The 17,870-nt window shown below is 41.3% G+C and overlaps 1 protein-coding gene across 13 annotated transcripts in view; it reads left to right on the top strand.

Annotated features, from left to right (window-relative positions):
- FGD4 (FYVE, RhoGEF and PH domain containing 4) overlaps window positions 1-17,870 on the top strand; it is a 117,952-nt gene that overhangs the window by 55,897 nt on the left and 44,185 nt on the right. Inside the window, exon 1 of one of the 13 annotated variants that reach the window (XM_068946423.1) lies at window positions 3,771-3,789. The exons of 8 other annotated variants lie outside the window; for them this stretch is intronic. Coding sequence is in view for 1 of the 5 variants with exons in the window: in XM_009679898.2 (XP_009678193.1) it covers window positions 7,487-7,502 (16 nt within the window). In the remaining 4 variants the exon portion in view is untranslated. Of the gene's footprint in view, window positions 1-3,770; window positions 3,790-7,218; window positions 7,503-10,459; window positions 10,705-17,870 lie in introns of those variants that run through there. 4 more of the 13 variants (XM_009679898.2, XM_068946440.1, XM_068946433.1 and 1 more) reach the window with 4 other exon arrangements.

Below are 17,870 nucleotides of genomic sequence, written 5' to 3'. Positions count from 1 at the left end.
AGCAGGGGAAATTGGCAAGTCAGGCCCAGGCTGATAAAGGCAAAGCCTGTGACCACATCCCACATTAAAAATAAAAATCCTTAAACAATTTCTGGTCTTTCATTGTTAGAGAAGATTAGTTAACAAATGAACTACAGGCTCCTGGGTATATTTTTTTAGAGCATTGGAAATAGTTTAAGCTACAAAAAAAGCTTCATAAATTTAGACTAAGTCATTTAGTTCTAATTGCAAGTGCCCCTCTTGTGTAGATGCTAATAGTTTAGATGTTAGTGACTTGGCACTCGTAGGTGTGTGGTATAGTTCTTTGATTTTATAGAACTATGACCACTGATTTATTTGTTTGGAGGGTTTTTTAATTTGCTTATATTGCTATAATGGTTGGACCAAATTACAGACCGAGATTCTACAGTGACGAGTGCTGTACAAACCCAGGACAAGAAGGCAGACTTTTCCCCAGAGATCTTTCATTACATACACTTTGGGTTTTTGCACCGCCAGTGTGGTTTTTTTCTTTAGGGCACTCGACGCAGTCTTTAACAGCTGAGCTGGAAAGAAACAAACGAAAAAAACATGATGCAAAAATACTGCTATTTGCTTTGTAATTATGGCACAGTAATTGTACATCACACCTGCCTGGAGACTGCTTGTCTTAAATCCTTGCATGTAAACCAGGAGAGCTGGGGGAGGGACTGAAGGAAAAGCTCTTGATTTCAGAACTGAGAGGGAAATGTCCTTATAACAAACTTGTTTCTGTTTGGGCTCCAGATCTGGGATCTCTCCTGTGTTTTTCACCTTGATGGGGACAAGTAACCCTTCTTTTTAAGACTCTATTGTAACCCTGCCTTTTATTGTTGTACTAGTACCTGAATTCCCATTCCTAAACCTTTTTTTTCCCCCTCTTGTTATTCTGTCTGGTTGTTGTATCTTGAGTTGTTGTACCACTGCTTCTTCTTTCTTCTCTTACCTGCCAGTGTGGCAAAGCTTGAAGGATGGAGCTTAATGAGACAGCCAATAACTCATTTTCCTATTGGAAAGGATCCTTCTCTCCCCCTTTCTCCCTCTACTGACACTGATCCTGGTCTGAGCTCATGGGTCAGTTCAGCTTGCTAGATTAACAGAATAATCTAAAAGAAAATGGGTATGTTTCTGGCAGGTTAGTGAGCGGAACTGGCTTGCTGCACTGCTAGACAAGACTCAAGACAAGGAGGGAGGAGCAGGGTGTTCCTGCTTTGGCAGCCAGCCAGCAGCTTGGCCAGACTGTCCTGTTGAGCTGCACGCCGCCGCCGATTCTCACGCCTTACTTCTCTTTAGGATATTGGGCAACAAAGCGTGACTGTCATCCTTTATGTACCCGTGCAAGGGTACCCTTGCCAGCGCTTTGCAGCTATCCTGGTCGATCATCATTAACCTCTGCTGTCGTCGGGGTGTGCCTCGTTGCCGTCCCTGGATGTGGTGTCAGAGCCGAGTTGATGTGATGGTCTGGCACTGGGGAAGGGTGATTGTGCTCTGAGCTGCGCAGCCCTCCTGTGCCCACCTGGAACGCACCTGGAACTTGTTGCATTGTACAAAACACTGGCACAACTTGCTAGCCCAGAAGAAAACTGTTGACTTTGCCTGGGGGGGGGCGGGGGAGGGCTCCTGCTGGGCCAGCAGCTTGCATTAGCTTATTATCATGGGCTGGACGTTTTTGTAAGGGAGACTATGACTGTAGCTGGAAGGGGAAAAGGATGGAAGTGAGATCTGATGCATTTTTGTAGTGGAGGCATTAAACTGACATGCAACTGTAACATTAACATCCTTGGTGGTGTCATCTCCTTCCCTTTCTTGGGGGAAAGGGAAACTACTAACTACTCATGTGGTTTTCTTCATTTGTAGTCCTTGGTGGTTGGCTGCTATTTTTTTTCTTCAGCCATTTGCTTTGTTGCCATATTTAGGCTCTGCAGTTTTACTCTCTGTGTTTGGTGATCGAAGGCAGGAAGCCTCCATCATGTCCTCTGTTTCACAGAATCACAGAATGGTTGAGTTTGGAAGGGACCTTTAAAGATCATCTAGTCCAATGCCCCCTGCTCAAGCTGGGTCACCGAGAGCACACTGCACAGGATCGTGTCCAGGTGGCTTTCAAATATCTCCAAAGATGGAGATGCCACAACCTCTCTGGGCAACCTGTGCCAGTGCTCTGTCACCTTCACAGGAAAGAAGTTTTCCCTCATGTTCAGATGGAACTGCCTGTGTTTCAGTTTCTGCCCGTTGCCTCTTGTCTTATCGCTGGGCACCAATGAGAAGAGTCTGGCCCCATCCTCTTGACACCCTCCCTTCAGACACTTATACACATTGATCAGATCCCCCCTCAGTCTTCTCTTCTCCAGACCTAGCTCTCTCAGCCTTTCCTCTTCCTTTACAATCAAAGAAACCACAAAGTACCATCAATAAGACTTGCTTGGGCTCTTACACATAACTGAGGCCTCAGTATTCTCAGCAGCGCTCTAAAACCAAATAGAAGATAAGTCACCGCTTTAATTCAGCCAGAAGATGCAAGCAGGAGGGACGGTAACAGCAAAGCCTCTTTGTTCAGCAGGCCTGGGGCAGTGCGGTGTTCTCCCAAATTTTGATCTAGGCCAGAGTATGCTTCTGCCTATTTGCAGTGCCGAAGGTGTCCTTTGGTGTGTGTCTGTGCACGCCTGGCTGCCTTCCCCAGGGGGATTTGCAGATTTTATTTTGCCTTTTTGTGGAAGTGTCTTGTTCAAAACTACAGTGAAAAATATTTAGTGGTGGTAGTTGTTTTTTTAAGATACGGGTCATATTCAGCCTTCTGCAGAAAATCACTTGTTACTGATTTTAGACTATCCCAAAATCAAGAAAAGGACCGGATGCAAAAGGTCCTACAGAACAGGGGCTAACAGGGGGTTGGAGTGGGACAAGGGTGTGTGGTGTCTCACTAATTAATCCCATTACTCCAAGAACAGTTGGGAGCCAAACTGAACCCCTCTGCACACTAGTATGGGGCTTCTGAGGAAGGCTTGTAACAGCACCTTGAAAGCTATTTGGGCATAGGGACAAAGCATCTTTTCATTTCTGCCCAGGACCAAACTACTGTGTTTTTGAAGTACTGGGGTGTAAAGGAAAAGACAGAGGGGTTAGACAGCAGTGTGAGCCAGCCGCACTTACCTTATAGGAGCCCTGTGAAAGGTGACTTTTAGTTGTTGCTTTTTGCCTGTTTTGGACTAATAGAGCTGCTTAAACGTCTGTCACTGGGGGGAAAAGGGGGCAGGGGGGAATACTTTCAATGCAGAGCAGTGACATGTTGAAGTTCGTAAGTGCTCCTGCTGCGTTCCATCTGCCGGAGTGACATTTGGGGTTACCAAGCCTTTGGATGGCACAAAAATCACTGTTTCACTGTCACTGTGTTGCAGAAACTTCATATCGTGTCCTGATAAAAAACAAACCTATTCAAGCACTCTGTGCTACGCTTTCTTTCAAAGTAGCCTGCAATAAACAGGCCAGTTGAAGACAGACATACTGAATGTCAGTTTGTGATTCACTGTCACATGAGGGTGTGTATGTCAGTATAGAAAATTGTCCAAGTAGCTCTTGAATACTTTGTTCAATTTTTTAGATTTCATAACAGCACTCATAGTCACGTGACCTGCTTCTCAACTCCAGCTTCATCAGGGATAAGAACATGCAAAAGATTCAAGTAAATAATTTGTGTTTCCTTGTCTGCAAAATGGGGAAAATAGAGAGAGGCCTCGTGAAATTTAGTTTGAAGAGTGCTTGGAGGTGGAAAGCAGAGTAAGTGCTGTATATTTATTGTGACACGCTTGTGTAAACTCTTAATTACTGGAATAATGGAGTTATACAATGAACCAATAACTTCAATTTGGGGTGAATTAGTTTCGTAGAATTTAACTAGTCTATTATGCATGTCTCTGGACCAAGAACGTGCTGCTTTTAGTTTGAACAGTCATTTTGTTCATCCTATGTACCAGCAATGGTACATTGCTCAATAGCGTGATATTAATTGCCCATGAATAAGAAGATTTTATTTTAAATACTTACTCTCTATATCTATTTATCTGCTTGTAGAGAAGTTTAATAAAAGTAATTTTATTCTTTAATCAACTTTTCTTTAAAGTTTGCAGGTATGTTGTAATGGCAGGTAAGACAAATAGCTGCCAATTAGGATAGAACTAATATTTGACAATATAGCATTGTTGTGCAGTTTGTTTTGTGTACTGTTTGTGTTTTTACTCAGAGTAAGCAAAGCTGGATATAAAACTCACGTGTGACCAGGGGAATAGGTTAATGGGATGTCCCCCATTGTATCTTTTCTAATCTCCCCCAAATCCCCTTATCTGCTAGCTAATCAAATAGAGATAAAGAATTAATGTTTTTTACCTTTTTTTGAAAAGGAGTTAAATATGTATTTCACAGTTGGGATTTGGGAGCTTCTTTGTACCTGTTTTAATGTTGGTGCTTTTGAAAGTGAAATGAAATTCCCAGTTTCCTTCATGTTTGCAAAATTCCCTGGAATTTCTTACCTTGAGCAGCACAGGAGCCAAGGTTGCTCTCCATGTGCTGTTGCAGGTTATGGCAGTGCCTGAGAAGTAGGAAAACATGGGTATGTAGGGGCCGGCCAGAGCGCTGATTTGTGGCTTGTTCTCTTCCTCTTGCCTGTCATGAATGTCATTGACTGAGGAGAGCAGTGCTCCCATAGCTCAAGTGTCATCCATCCCACACATACCATGTTAACAGTGTTTGCAACAGTTTGTTATGTATGTTTCCCAAAAAGGGAGACTGGGTAGGTTGTTTTCATTTCCTTCCCCCAACCCCATTCTCTACTTCGGTTTGTGTGACCCTTTATCCTCTCTCCACTTGTGATGGTTGGTAGCTAGTATTTACATGACTGCTTATCTGAATTGATTTTTTTTTTAAATTTTGCAGCCATTTCTGCTACATTTCAGTAGCCTACTGCGATGCTCATCGGAAAATTGAAAACTTTATTGCTGATCCCATCTGAATGTAAAATCTGTCATGTGCTTCCTATAACTTGCATCGTCTGCGTGAACTCTGTGTGAGCCTTTAAGTTCCTGTCTTGTTCAGATATGATAGTGGTATACGGTGAGAGTAATAATGTGTCTGCAGCTGTCAACAAAGTAATTGCTGTATGGGTGTGAAGCTGTGCTAGTAGGACTATACTGTTACTCTGATCTGACCCAGCACCATGCTGCTGTGCAGGTATATTGGCTTGCTCGCATGCAGCTCAGGTGTCTGTGCTCTGCCTTGGCTCAGGATCCCATGTGAGATTGCCTGGAAAGCTCCTGGCAGTGTGGGATGGCAGCTGTCCGTCTTCCAGCTCACGATGCTGTCCGCTCCTAAAGGCGGCATATGGTATAGTAAAGGTTAGTGGTGCAGTTTTGGGGTTGAGTCGAGCTTATTTGGTTCTTTAGGATGAAAAAACAGATCATTTCATCTCCCTTCCTCCCCATTTCTTATGTATGGACTTTGGAGAGGGCATGCGGCAAGGAACTCAGTTTATTTTAGGGGGTACTTTTTTTCCCCTCCTCTGTCTGTGTAGAGGGGTGACCAGGACTTAGAAAACTGAAGCTATATTTTTTTTTTTTCTGGATTGTGAGTAGTAGTGCATCAGACTGAACGAAGACTAACAAAATTTCACTGGCAGGTGGACAAAGCAGACTGCTGGGAAAGCAGTTTGTCTGAAAAAAGGGAAACTGAGAAGAAAATTTGTCTTCGCTGCAGAGGCTTCTTAGGAGAGCGAAGGTGTTCTGCTGTGGATCTCCTTGGTCTAGAAGCCCAAGTGAGAGGCAATCTTTGAATTCTTGGAGATGAACTTCAAAATGGAAATGTGACCTGTGTATTGGAGCTCTCTTAGTCTGGCTATAAAATATACTCAATCGAGTCATTTACTCAATTACTGTTACTTTTTGTCTTAATTGCCAGTGTTGATCATCTGGGTGAATGGGGTTTGTATGTGCCTTTAAGAAGAGGGAGGTTACTTGCTAAGAGTATTAAGGATGGGGAATTGCAACCTCCTGTGGTAGCAGTGTAAAAATAAAAACCTAAAGCAAAAACAACAAACACAAATCTGGGTCGTAAATGCTAAAAGTGGGTTCCGTTTAGATTTCAAATCCGTATGTATGGAACTTGCATCTGTTCATCTCAAGAAGAAACATGCACCAAATTTTTAAAATAACAGGAGGATAATAGTTGTTTTTACTGTTTTTGGCAAAAACCCCTTTGTTCAACATCTGTAATAGAAAGGAAATAATTAGCGGCCCTATTCCAGAGAGCTGTCTCCTCAGTGAAAAATTGTAAACAAATATTCATAACAATGGATTGTTTTGCAATTCCTTGTAACCCTTGGTACTTGTCCTTCAAAGCAGTCAGGCAGAGGCATACTTGTGCATAGCCTTGGACGTGAGGTTTACGAGTTCGGTCCTGGGTGGAAGGGGCTGTAGAGAGATGTGGTTTGGAACAGTGGTTGAAGATGACTTCAGCTGCAGTGAATTAAAAGCTGCCTGTTGTGTTCTGATTCATATCATCCAAATTGACAGGGCTGATTCAAATCCTGCTTTCTCCTGTTGACATAAACGTATGTAGCAGCGGGATCTTTGAGTGTTCACACGTGAATAGAAAAAAATCATACTTGCAGTAACTTCTCTTTTCAGTTATGCCTTTCACTTTTTTTAAATCTACCTTTTCACAGTTCAGAATTTGCTCTGATTAATGTCTTTGTATTCTGCCTTTGAGCGCAATATCTAACTTGTGCTATTTTAAAATGAAATTAAAATGTTTCAAATGAATTTAATGTGAATTCTGTGCCAGATAAGCTAGTATTTTCAGGACAATTTCTTAATGTAGTCTTTTTCAGTCACTGCTCTGGTATCCTCCTATCATGTTTCCTTCATTCTAAGAACTTTAAATACACATTTTACAATGAAAAAGATTATTAGAAATGAGCATCATGTAATATAAATGGAGAACTAAGTAGCAACGAGAGAAATGGACTAATCTGTCATTTAACCTTGATACTGCTTTATTTCCAAAGAGCGATGCAATCAGTAGTGACAAAACTTTCAGAGTAGCTAAGGCATTAGACAAAACAATTTACGATATTCACTCCTCCTCCTCCTCCTCCTCCTCCTCCTCCTCCTCTCTCCAGCAGTTTGTAGGTTACGTAAGCTGATTTCTTTGTTTTTCCTCTTTAATAGTGAACAGACTTTACTCCTCTCTCCAAGCTGATTGGTTTGCGTGCTTACATTTTTCCTCTCTAAACAGGCTAGCCTTCAAAGAGGAGGAGATATTATAATTGAAAGACCCAGCATGTAAACTCTCGGCATATATTGCACATCTGGTGAGGAGTCGTTTCTGGCAGTTTATAGATCTTGTAAATAGGATATATGCGAGTCTGTCATGGGGTTATTACCGTTGTGAAATCGATTCCTCGTGCGGTGGGATATATTTAAAAATGTCTTCTGGACCAGGTAAGATCGAATAGGATGCTTCTGTTAAATCTTAATCTCTTTAAGACTTGGGGGTATTTGTGTCCAGAGATGCACAGAGTTAAACTTCATAGTGCAGTGCCTTGAAGCAAATAAACATATGAAAAATTCAGCTGCTTCCTGATGTCATAGAGTAGGAATGTTGTGGTGTCTCTTCGCTCCTGTTCTAAGTAAATTAGCTTGCAGTTTCTTGAACTGCTTGCCTAATAAATCTACCACACAAAGAACTGTGCTAGTTTTGGCTCGGTTTGCTGCTGCTTTCACCAGCTCAAGAGTTTCTAAAGCAAATCAATTTTGTGATATTTTTAAGTGTTTTCTATTTCTGGCTTATTTGCCATGTTCATAGAGCTCGGTTTATAGCTGCAGGGTTTCTGTATTACAGTTCTATAAATCAGCCCTGGCTCTGAGAACTGTATCTCTTACTGTTTTAGGAAATAGATGTATATTACTGACTTCTGCTGAGCTTTTCTTTCATAGTCTTGTAATAATCCATTTAGCTTGAGCTTATACTACCTTTAAGGTACAGAACTGTCTTTCACAATAAAGGAGTGTCTTCTTACTTTTCTTCTATTCGTTGAAAGGTTTGTATTTTTGGCATTGCAAGTGTGTTTCTAACTTAATTTTTAGAAATACTGCTGAAAATACTACTTTACTGATGAGTGACTGTGTTTTTCAGTTTTGAGAGAAGCTCAACTTAAAGTAAGTTAAATTAAAAGGCTTACCTGGCCCTAACAGCTTAATATAAGAAAATAAATATTTTGAATTACATTTTTTCCATAGGGCTGGAGAAAGGTTTGGGTTCAGAAGGCTTGTCTCTTCTTGGGAAGCCCACTGAGACTAAATAGAGTAAAGGGACTTATTGTATGAGTGAGTTTGAGAAATCTGCCAGAGAATCTTGGAGCAGATGCATGCAAGTGTGTGTACCCAGTTCTTCTGTTTTTAGTATTTGTGGGCATCTACTTTCTCCTGAGTAGAAAGAATACTTGTTTTGAAATCGTTCCGTTGTCTTCCTATCCATTTTATGAGCTAGTTTGAAGTTGCTCTTCTTCTAGATTTTGTTAATCAGCCTGTAGAATGGGATGCTCGCCCTTTTTCCAACTCTTTACGTATCGTTTTTCTGTATCCTGAGAAAATCTACATATGGATGTAGGAAACTTTCCTCCATCTATCTTGCTCTTTGAAGCTGTTTTCTAGGATCTATAATGCATCTCTTCTTCCTACAAATGTATAAAGCCCTCATGGATTTTCAGGAAGCTCAGTGTGATGCTGTAACTACTATTTCCACATTACAGCTCATCTTCCCTCTTGCCCTTTGGCTTCCTTTTGGTTATTTCTGTTCACAGAGGCCTGCAGTGCATACTTGCAGAACAGTGGCAGTCTGAACCTAACATGTATTGTGCAGCTGTGAGCTCTGATTTTGAGAGATCAAACATGAAATACAAATGTATTTGTAGGTGCCATAAGGTGGTATAGGTTATACTATTAAGGTGTTTTTCAGGCAGTCAGTTTGCTCAGGCTCCAGTTAGAAGCTGTATGAATGCAGTTAGTGCAATAGTGGACTATCTAGCAAACGGCTGGTTAAAAGGGAAAAAAAACCCTGAGCTTCTGTCTACCTGCAGAGTAGCATGTAGATGTCTCACTGTGACCTTTTCACAGTGGTATCAGGAGACCCTAGTATAGAGACAGTATGCATAGAAAAGATGGCAACGAGTAGTTCCGGTTTGTGCAGGTTTGAAATTGAGTGGGCAGATATCCCTTGACACTCCTAAATAGGAGCTGAAAGAAACTCCGAGTTACTGCTTTCCCTATCACTTGTCGAAGTGCTGGCTGCTTATAGTCAGAAATAGGAAGAATGCCCTTCAGTATTGTCGCCTGGAATTGTGCATCTGAAGGAACAGATATAGGGTACCTATACAAAGATATAAATTCACATGGCAGTTTATTCGTTGTTCAGCCATGCAATTGAGACTATGTCCAGGTACCTGAGCAAAGCAGTTTTTTGAGTATCAAAGGCTCATAACAAATAAGAAAAACATTTGAAGCATGTACTTTTTCTGCAGCTTTACTCATTTTTGAAAACAGGAACTTTACAGATTTTTTTTTTGATTCCCGATAAAAAGCATCCCTGAGAAACAGATTTCAAGCAATGCAGTTTTAAAAGTGTCAATGATACCGTGGCCCAGAAGTCAGCAGAGAGCTAGTTGCTCTCATTCGTACTGTCAGTACGCTTGGCTGTATGACTGCAGCACTCAAGAGTCTTCCATTAGAGTTTAGTCTTTTCAGTGATAGGTGCTATACTGACAGAGGTAGACAGTCTAATAGCTTAGGCCAGTGCTTGTAGACGTAGAGAAGTTGTTGAGTCTTTAAGCAAAATTCAAAGCACTTACGGCATGCTCGTTTTTCACTTCTCCCCTCCTGGTTTATGTTTGTTGTAAAAGAAAGGGTTAAATCCCTTAATATTATGGGCTGGGAGATTTAGTGCCTGTGTGTGCCTTACAGTTTGACGGGCGATACTTGACCTTGAGAAGGACAGGAAGGGTAGGTAGTGAGGAAATATAATCTTTGCCTTAGATTGTCATAAAATATTCAACATATTATAGCTGCTCCTGCTTGCTTGCAAAGAAGCTCTTACAATCAGGACCTGCTCACTTAAAAAAACAAACCCAAAACCCAAACCAAAAACCAAAGAAAATACGCCTCAGTTAGGTTGTACCAGGTGGAGAGGGATCAGAGTACTCCCAAACCTTGCCTCAAACAAATGGTAGGGTTTGTTTTGTTTGTTTTGTTTTGTTTTAGAATAATTTCACAGCTTTTATTTGCTCTCTGTGTTGGAAGACTTTTCTCCCCATTATGAAAGCTGTTAGCTTTTTTATGAATGTTTTGAAATACTTTCTTCTATTGCCAGAAACAGAGGCTTTAAGAACAGCAGTAAATATTGCACAGGAATCAGCAACGTTGTACTGGGCTGTAGTTCCATGAAGAGCTCAAATGATCTAATGGATAACTGCTGCCAGAAGGCTGCCCGGGCCCTCCCTTGGACTATCCCAGACTTTTGATCTCTTCCGCAAGCCGATGCAGCTCACTCACACAGCAGAAAAATACTGTGATAAAAATGGTTTTCTGCTGTGTGCGAGGGTAGCATTGGCCTAGAGACAAATCCAGCAAGCTTTAGAGCTGCTAAGAAGTGAGTGATGGGAACTAAAGGGGTGCTGAGGGGAGGAGGGAATGAAGCTTCCTCTTGGTGGAGGGCTGTCTCACTGTCTTGTGTCACTGCATTTTGATTTTGAGTGGACTTTTTTCTCTGCCAGAGAGCCTTAAACATTTTCATTTTCAAAGTGGAAGGACAGTGTTTGCAAAATGAAAGGTTGAAAATGTTGAAAGTCTCCTTCAGATATTGGACAAGAGTTGAGCTATTATAAAATTATTTTTCTTCATGAAATATTAGTGATGTTAATGTATTTTTACATTGTGACCTTTTAAAAGAATTTCCTATCCATTTACACGCTCAAAGATAGGGAAGCTTTTGAAACGTTCACATGACTGTTCAGCTTCTTGGAACAGTGTGGCAAATATCCATTCAAGTCTAACATCAAGAATTATTTCAGTTCCCCAAATTAGGAGGTTGTATGAAATGACATTTTAAATTCATCATGCAGATTTTTTCTTTTTTTTTTTTTAAGAGTATATTTTAAATAGTTTTTGGGAAAAGAGAGAAGAAGACTTTATAAAACTGTTCCGAATTTGTGTATCTCAGTCAGTTTATAGCATGAAATGTAAAGATCTGTCAATTTGTATAGTCTTCAAGGGTTGAATGTACTGATGTGCAACTCTGTAATTCTGAAGTGAATTCTGTAAATAGCACAAAGAGTAATCTGTGGCAATTTAGGGCTAGGGTATTTTTCCTCCTTTTGACTCCAGGGCAACGTGCATTTGACTTACTGTCATAAGGCTGGTTATAAGCTGATGAGCAGCATGAAATAGTGGTCTCTCTCTTGTTTTTTATAAGCAAGAGAGCCCATAAAAACTGGCGTAGTAACAGTAGGTTTTGAAGCGACTGGATAAGGATGGTCCTTCTTGAGTAATTTCACAGGAAGGCCCGTAATGTACTTAAACCAGGCTTTTTGTGGCCATTTTTTTTTTTTTTTTTTTTTTTCCCTCAACCAGGTCAAAAGCAGGAAGCACTTGAATTCTTGTGAAGGGTCCAGCTTTGGGTTCTTTATACTTCTGTTTTGGTGCAGTAAGCATTCCCAAGGAGCCACTTGTTTTCCTGTGTTTTGTAGATGATGGTGGTTAATTACTTGGCAGAGGGAACGAAGTGCTCGGGGAGCCTGACAACAGGCTGCGCGCCCCCAACTTGGGGAGGAAAAGCGTTGGGAACTGTGCAGCTGGGGTGCTGCACAGCTGCACTGCTCGTACTTATTTAAGGGCCTAGTAACCATGTGCTTCTCTCCACCCTCTCTTTGTTCTTTATCAAATACTTCTAAATTTACTTTTAATCTTTTAAATAGCACAAGCAGTGCATATCCTGTTGTGATGTTGCGCAGCGAAGGCCCTGCGGCCTATTTTTTAATTAGGGCATATTATTTTAAATCTTGGTTCATGTTTTTTAAAGAAGAGGGATTTTTTCCAACTGTTTGCACCAACCCTTCCTGCTAAGGGTTATGTGATAAAATTTACGTGATCTAGTGGCTACTTGCTTCTGAAAAGGCAGTTGTGCTCTCCCTCCTGCCCATACATTTGCACCTTTGTCTGAGCTCTGGTATATCTGACCTACAGTAAAACGAAAGAATGAGTGAAATTGGGAGAGAGCTGCTTTGTCGCTTTTTTTTTTTTTTGGTAGGGTTATGTTTCTGGTGGCTGAACTTCCCCAGCCTGGATAAGTGCTGGCACCAGTGCACAAAAAGAGGTGGGAGCAGGCAGCCGGGAAGATGGAGGGGAGCAGGTGAACTGCCTGTGCCTCTGCCCGTGCCGTGCCGGCTGGCTCTTGGATGGGCTCGGGCTGCTGAGCCGTGCCTGCCCTCGGTGCTGGCCGAGCACGTGTACCTGCTGCAGCAGCTGGACGTGGGAAGCAGTTTCCATCTCTCAGTGATAATTGTATTGGCTTGTGTTGGACACTTCTGTTCAGATCTTTGGCTGTTCTACATGTTGGTTATGTTAAAAATGTATTCGTGTCTTTAAATTTCTTGGATACTTTCAGTATGTGTGTGTGTGTATATATGTGTGTGTGTGTGTGTGTATTTATATATATAAAGCTTGTGTTCAGATCTTCTGAAATAATAGATATGAGTTACCGTTTGAGCCTTCTGTAATTAGATAATTTTTTTCCTTGGGCCTGTGCTATTTCTTTTTTTTTTTCCTCAGGATCCTGTTTCTAAACGTGTTTTCTCTTAGCAATCAGTCTTCTATCAATAGAAGCAGCTGAATTCAAAGTAGCTGTAGTAACTGCCTCAAAGCACATGTATATTTCCAAAATAGCTGTAAGGTGAGATGAGAGAAATCTGAAATTATTGCATAGATAACTGGTCACAATGGAAAATGAAAATGTCAGCGATCAACCTGTTAGAGAAATCTTCTTATGTAGTTGCAGTGCGTAGTGAGCAAAAGGGTAAACTTCATATTTATCAAAGTGTTTTGAAAACCTGTTACTCAGTACTTGTCTAAAATTGAAATACAGTATTGTTTCATAACAGGTTCTAAATTATAGAAGGGGAAGACTTCTTTCGTTCTCTGAATTATCACTGCACTTGCATAGTAGTTATATTTGGATATGTCAACTTGAATAATCACATTTTTTTGGACTGGACGTGAGACAATTATCAGCACCTTTTCCTTGGCGTGACCCTAGTACTGCAGGTGCTCACCTTAATGTGAGATGTTAGACTGTGTTGGTGAGTACAGTGTCATGCTGGTTATCTTGTATATGATATCATGGAAAAGAAATGAATCCTCTTAAGTGAAAGAAACAGCGCTGAGTGCCACAACCTTTGTTCAGGCAAGTGATTCTTCTGCGATCAGTGAGTCTGCTGATATGAATGGGGTGTCTTGTTTCCAAATAGGAGCTCAGGATATTTAGAAAGTGATGATTGGCATCTGTGCAAAATATGCTGAAGTCAGTTGAAAACTTGGTGAGCTCAGTGAAAAATTTTCAGCGCTAAGTAAAATAATAGTGGAGGTGCCATTTCTTACCTTACACAGCTCTACCAAGAAGACTAAAATGAGAAATTACTTTAGGGAAAGCTCTGCAGCACAGGTGCTTCCAGTTAATCTTTTCTCATGGTGCTGGGGTTCATAATCAAAATAGCTATTAATGCGGTAGGAACATAAGAAAGCCACATAAACCCCTTCCTTGGTCAAATGTGCAAGAAGCCGTAAAAAGCTCACAAGGACAGGGAGGAAGGAAACGACCCTCAGAAGCAGTTCTCGCCAAATTTACCACGACTGCTATAGGAGAGCAGCCTGAAATATGTGGTCGGTACTCCTCCATGATGTTGTAAAACACGGTCATGTGAGAAGCAGATCTTGGGGACAAGGTGGCTGTCGTGTTATGGGTCTGGCAAGAAGCTGTGTAGATAGAGCTAAATTACCTGGATCTCTGGCTGGGGTAGAAAAGAGACGTTAAGAGCAAGGTAGCTGACTTTGTTAGGTTTCAGTGCCAACTTTATGGCAAGTTCAGTCTTACTCTGCAGTGAGGAAAGTGTTGCTACTTCCTATACAGTACCTAGACAGGTATTGATATTGTTTATGGTAAACAAGCTATGAAAAGTTTCCACAGGTAAAAGAACACTGTTGCATATTTTCTCTTTAAATCTTGGGCTTGTTAGTAATTGTTCAGAGACCAAAGAGAAAACAAGAGTTTGAGGGAATGTTTTGTAATACAGGAACTAAGTATATGAAAGAATAGTTCTTGATTCCTGTCAACAGAATTTGTTTTACTTGGAGCTCTGTCTTTAACTGTATGTTTTCTGGAGATGTGGCTTGAAAGCTGCTTGTCCCTCTTCTCATAAGAAACCGCCACTCTTCTAAAATAGTTCATTAACCTCTGTCATCAGCAAATCCATTGTCCCAGTGTATATGAGCGTAGGTGACTCAGGAGAGCCTGCATGTGATAGAGTGTATGTTTCTGGCTGACGACTTCAGCCATAAGCTGCTACTTGCAAACCAGAAACTGAGCATTAGCAGCTGATTCAATATCAGTGGCTCCCAGTCAAGGGAAAGGCAGGCGTGCTTCAGCTGAGCTATTGCTGCCTGTTCCCTCTGACTCCCCAGCTCTACTGTGGAGGCGAGATCAGCAATGACACGTGTTTGGAGGTCCTGCTGTCTCCAGCAGTGGCTCAGGCAGTAGCAAGGCCCAGAGGCTTGCTGCCTCCCCTTGCTGTATTGTGTTGCATACAGTGAGGGAAGAAGGTAGCAAACCAAAAACCAAAAGCAGCAGTGGTCACGAGTAAGGTTGTTGTGTGTCATCTCAGTGGCTCGTGGCCTCTGCAACCCAGCTAGTGCTCTTCACCCTGCTGTAAGTCTATCCCTGTGGCCATCAGTATCACCCAACTCTCACCAGGAATGATCCTGGCTGGTTGTCCTCCACCCCTTTGGTCCCCAGCATCATCTTCATCTCCTATATCCTCTAAAAACTGGGTGACTAGATGGCTGTAGCACTGCTAGACTCCGGAGGCGATGACAAAAGTAGTGATTGGGGAGGGGGGGGCTATAGAAGATGGTAACAGCAGGGAAGCTTGTTCCTCGAAGGCCTAAAAAACTGTGGCTTTAATCCAGTTTTAAAAGCTGTTTACTCTTCCCTTTTCTGTTTGATTTTCATATGACTAGTTAGCGTTGATCGCATATGCTACTTGGACTTCTGTTTCTTATCAAATTGACTTTGAATTTAAAAACTCTGCATGTTTAAGATGTTGGTTTTCAACGTACTTTGCATTCTCTTCCCTCTTGTTGCATTTCCATGTTTCTGAATGCAGAATGTGTCCCTTCTGGTGAGGAATGTATTGTAACCAATTTATATTGCATGGAGAAACTGTAATTTCTGCTAAGGAAATCGTTTTTTGATCAGTCTGGCAAAGAGCCATTTGAAGTCTTGTACAGTGCTTTTCTTTTGTTGAAATAGGACCAGTAGTGCGTGTTATGTTATTGTGCTAATCCAAAATTTAGACAAATGTTGGAAGATAAGCCCGTTAATTGCTGACTTACTCATTTTGCCAAGCGTAAGAGCAGACACAGAGTTTTGCCTGCATGGAAAAGGCTGTTAAATGAGAGGCAAAAGAACAAAGATCATAGGGAAATGGACTGAGATGCACTGAGTCTTCTGCTGCATATGAGTTAGCCAGTGTTGGGAGGACATTTGTAGTGAATCTGAAATTCAGAATTCAGTCCTTAACTTTGCATGATGTACAGTATACTGAGGCTGAGATCAGAAGATTAGTGTTAAATCTTACTTTGCTAATATTTCAGTGTTTCCTTTTGAAGTTCAGACTTGATGATCCTGATAGCCTGGTAACCTATTTAAATGTGGTGGCATCAATAGCTGGTAACTTGGCAAATTGTAGCTCTTTCGTAGCAGCTACAGTAAGCACTGTTTCAGTTTAACAGTGAAAATTGCTGTGGGAAAAGATGCACAGTTTCTTCCAGCCAGAGCAACAATAAAGCTTTACAATACAGAGGACCGGCAACGTTGACTGCTGAAGTCTCATGAATAGCCACAAACCAAACCAATGCAACAGGGTCTCTTCAGATGCCAAGCAGACAACGGCGGTGTGCATACTTTGAATTCAGTTCTACCACTAACACTCTGCACAACCCGCCTTAGCTTATTAAAAGTGAAATTGTTTCAAAAGTCAAAGCTGTTTCTCTTTTGTATGTCTTGCTTGCGTAGTTAAACTTGCTAAACTTTGTTTTAGTTCTGCTTTTGTGTTGTTGCTCTGTATATTGTCAGAAGTGGCTGGTGTGCTCAGTGTTAGGCATACCACAGTTTGGGAACCTCTGTTCTGCGTTACTGTGTGAACCAACTTACCTACCCAGGAGTTGGGTTATTTTTTTTTTCTCTTGTTCCCAGGAAGCATTGGGCGGCAAGTAGTTGGCCTTCCATTCCGATTTTAGCTTCAGTAGTGTTCCATCCATTTCACTTCACTATCAAATGTTTTTGTGACCCCATCAAAGTGGGGTCATTGAACAAAGAGTAGTATTAATATACTTTTTGCTGTCTACAATTAGTATGTACCATATCTACTTGAAGATTGGTTTACTGCTTACAATAAATCCTATAAAAGGAAGGATGAGATTTGTTTGGTAATCCTAGGAACGTTACGGTACAGTGATGTTAGAGATAATCGCTTTGTATATGTTGCACCCACATTATTCCCAGTAGGTGGTCTATCTCCTTCTGTTAAACTTTAAAATATATGTTTTTGCTTGTGTCTGGCGAACAGCTTTGCAAGAGAAAACCTACATTTTTGCATTTTGCTTGCACGTGTATCTGAACTAATCTCTTACCAGAACTTGATCTGTATCCCAAGTTTTGCCAAGATTCCACTCTTCAAACATAATTTTAAACCTTTGTATATCTGCCTTTATTTTTTTAGATGGCAGCTTCTTGTCCAGAAACAAAACAAGTTTCTTCTTCAGCAAGGCATCCCTCCTGACTTCAGCAAGAGTTATTTTTTCTCTTTTTACAGCATTGCTTTATCAGCTGTTCACAGTATTTCAGCAGTGGCTCACCACAGTAAACAGTGGCCTGACATTTAATCTTTAGAGCTCATCTGCACAGAGCAGAATAGCGGTATGACATTTTTGTACTATTTTGATGCTCCAGAGCATTCACAACTTTATCGTCACCAAAATGGTAAAGGGGGAAAATATGCCAAAACACAAATGTGTAATTAGCTTGAGAGGATAGACTTTAACAGTGGGGGAAGGTTTTTTTTCATGTGAGAAACTTGGACCTCCATCCAAACTTGCCACTCTCTTCCACCATGCCCCTAATTTCTAAGATAGTTTTGGCTTAGTCCAGAAAGTTATTCTTGAAACATGTTTGATTTTGCATTAGTAGCATGAGCCTCATAGTATCATATGGTTTCCTCACAAAAACAGGACAATCCTGTGAACAGTACTAAATTACTGGAAACTTTGTTGTGAGGGCAGGTTTGGACACAGGTATGGACAAAGTCAATGACCTAATTTACTAGGTCTCTTGCTCAGGCCTCAGCAGATCTGTATTGTAACTGCCTAAGAGTCCCCTGGCTGCTTTCTTGTTTGTGCTGAGGAAACTGCTCGGTTTCATCCTGGCCTTGCTACAGTTCCTGGAGCGTCTAGGGCAGGTGTGGATGGGTTTAATTAATCTCTTTACAT

This window comes from Struthio camelus, chromosome 1, assembly GCF_040807025.1.
Source record: "Struthio camelus isolate bStrCam1 chromosome 1, bStrCam1.hap1, whole genome shotgun sequence".
In the NCBI taxonomy this organism is placed as follows: domain Eukaryota; kingdom Metazoa; phylum Chordata; class Aves; order Struthioniformes; family Struthionidae; genus Struthio; species Struthio camelus.
This window is presented reverse-complemented; position numbering and strand designations above follow the sequence as displayed.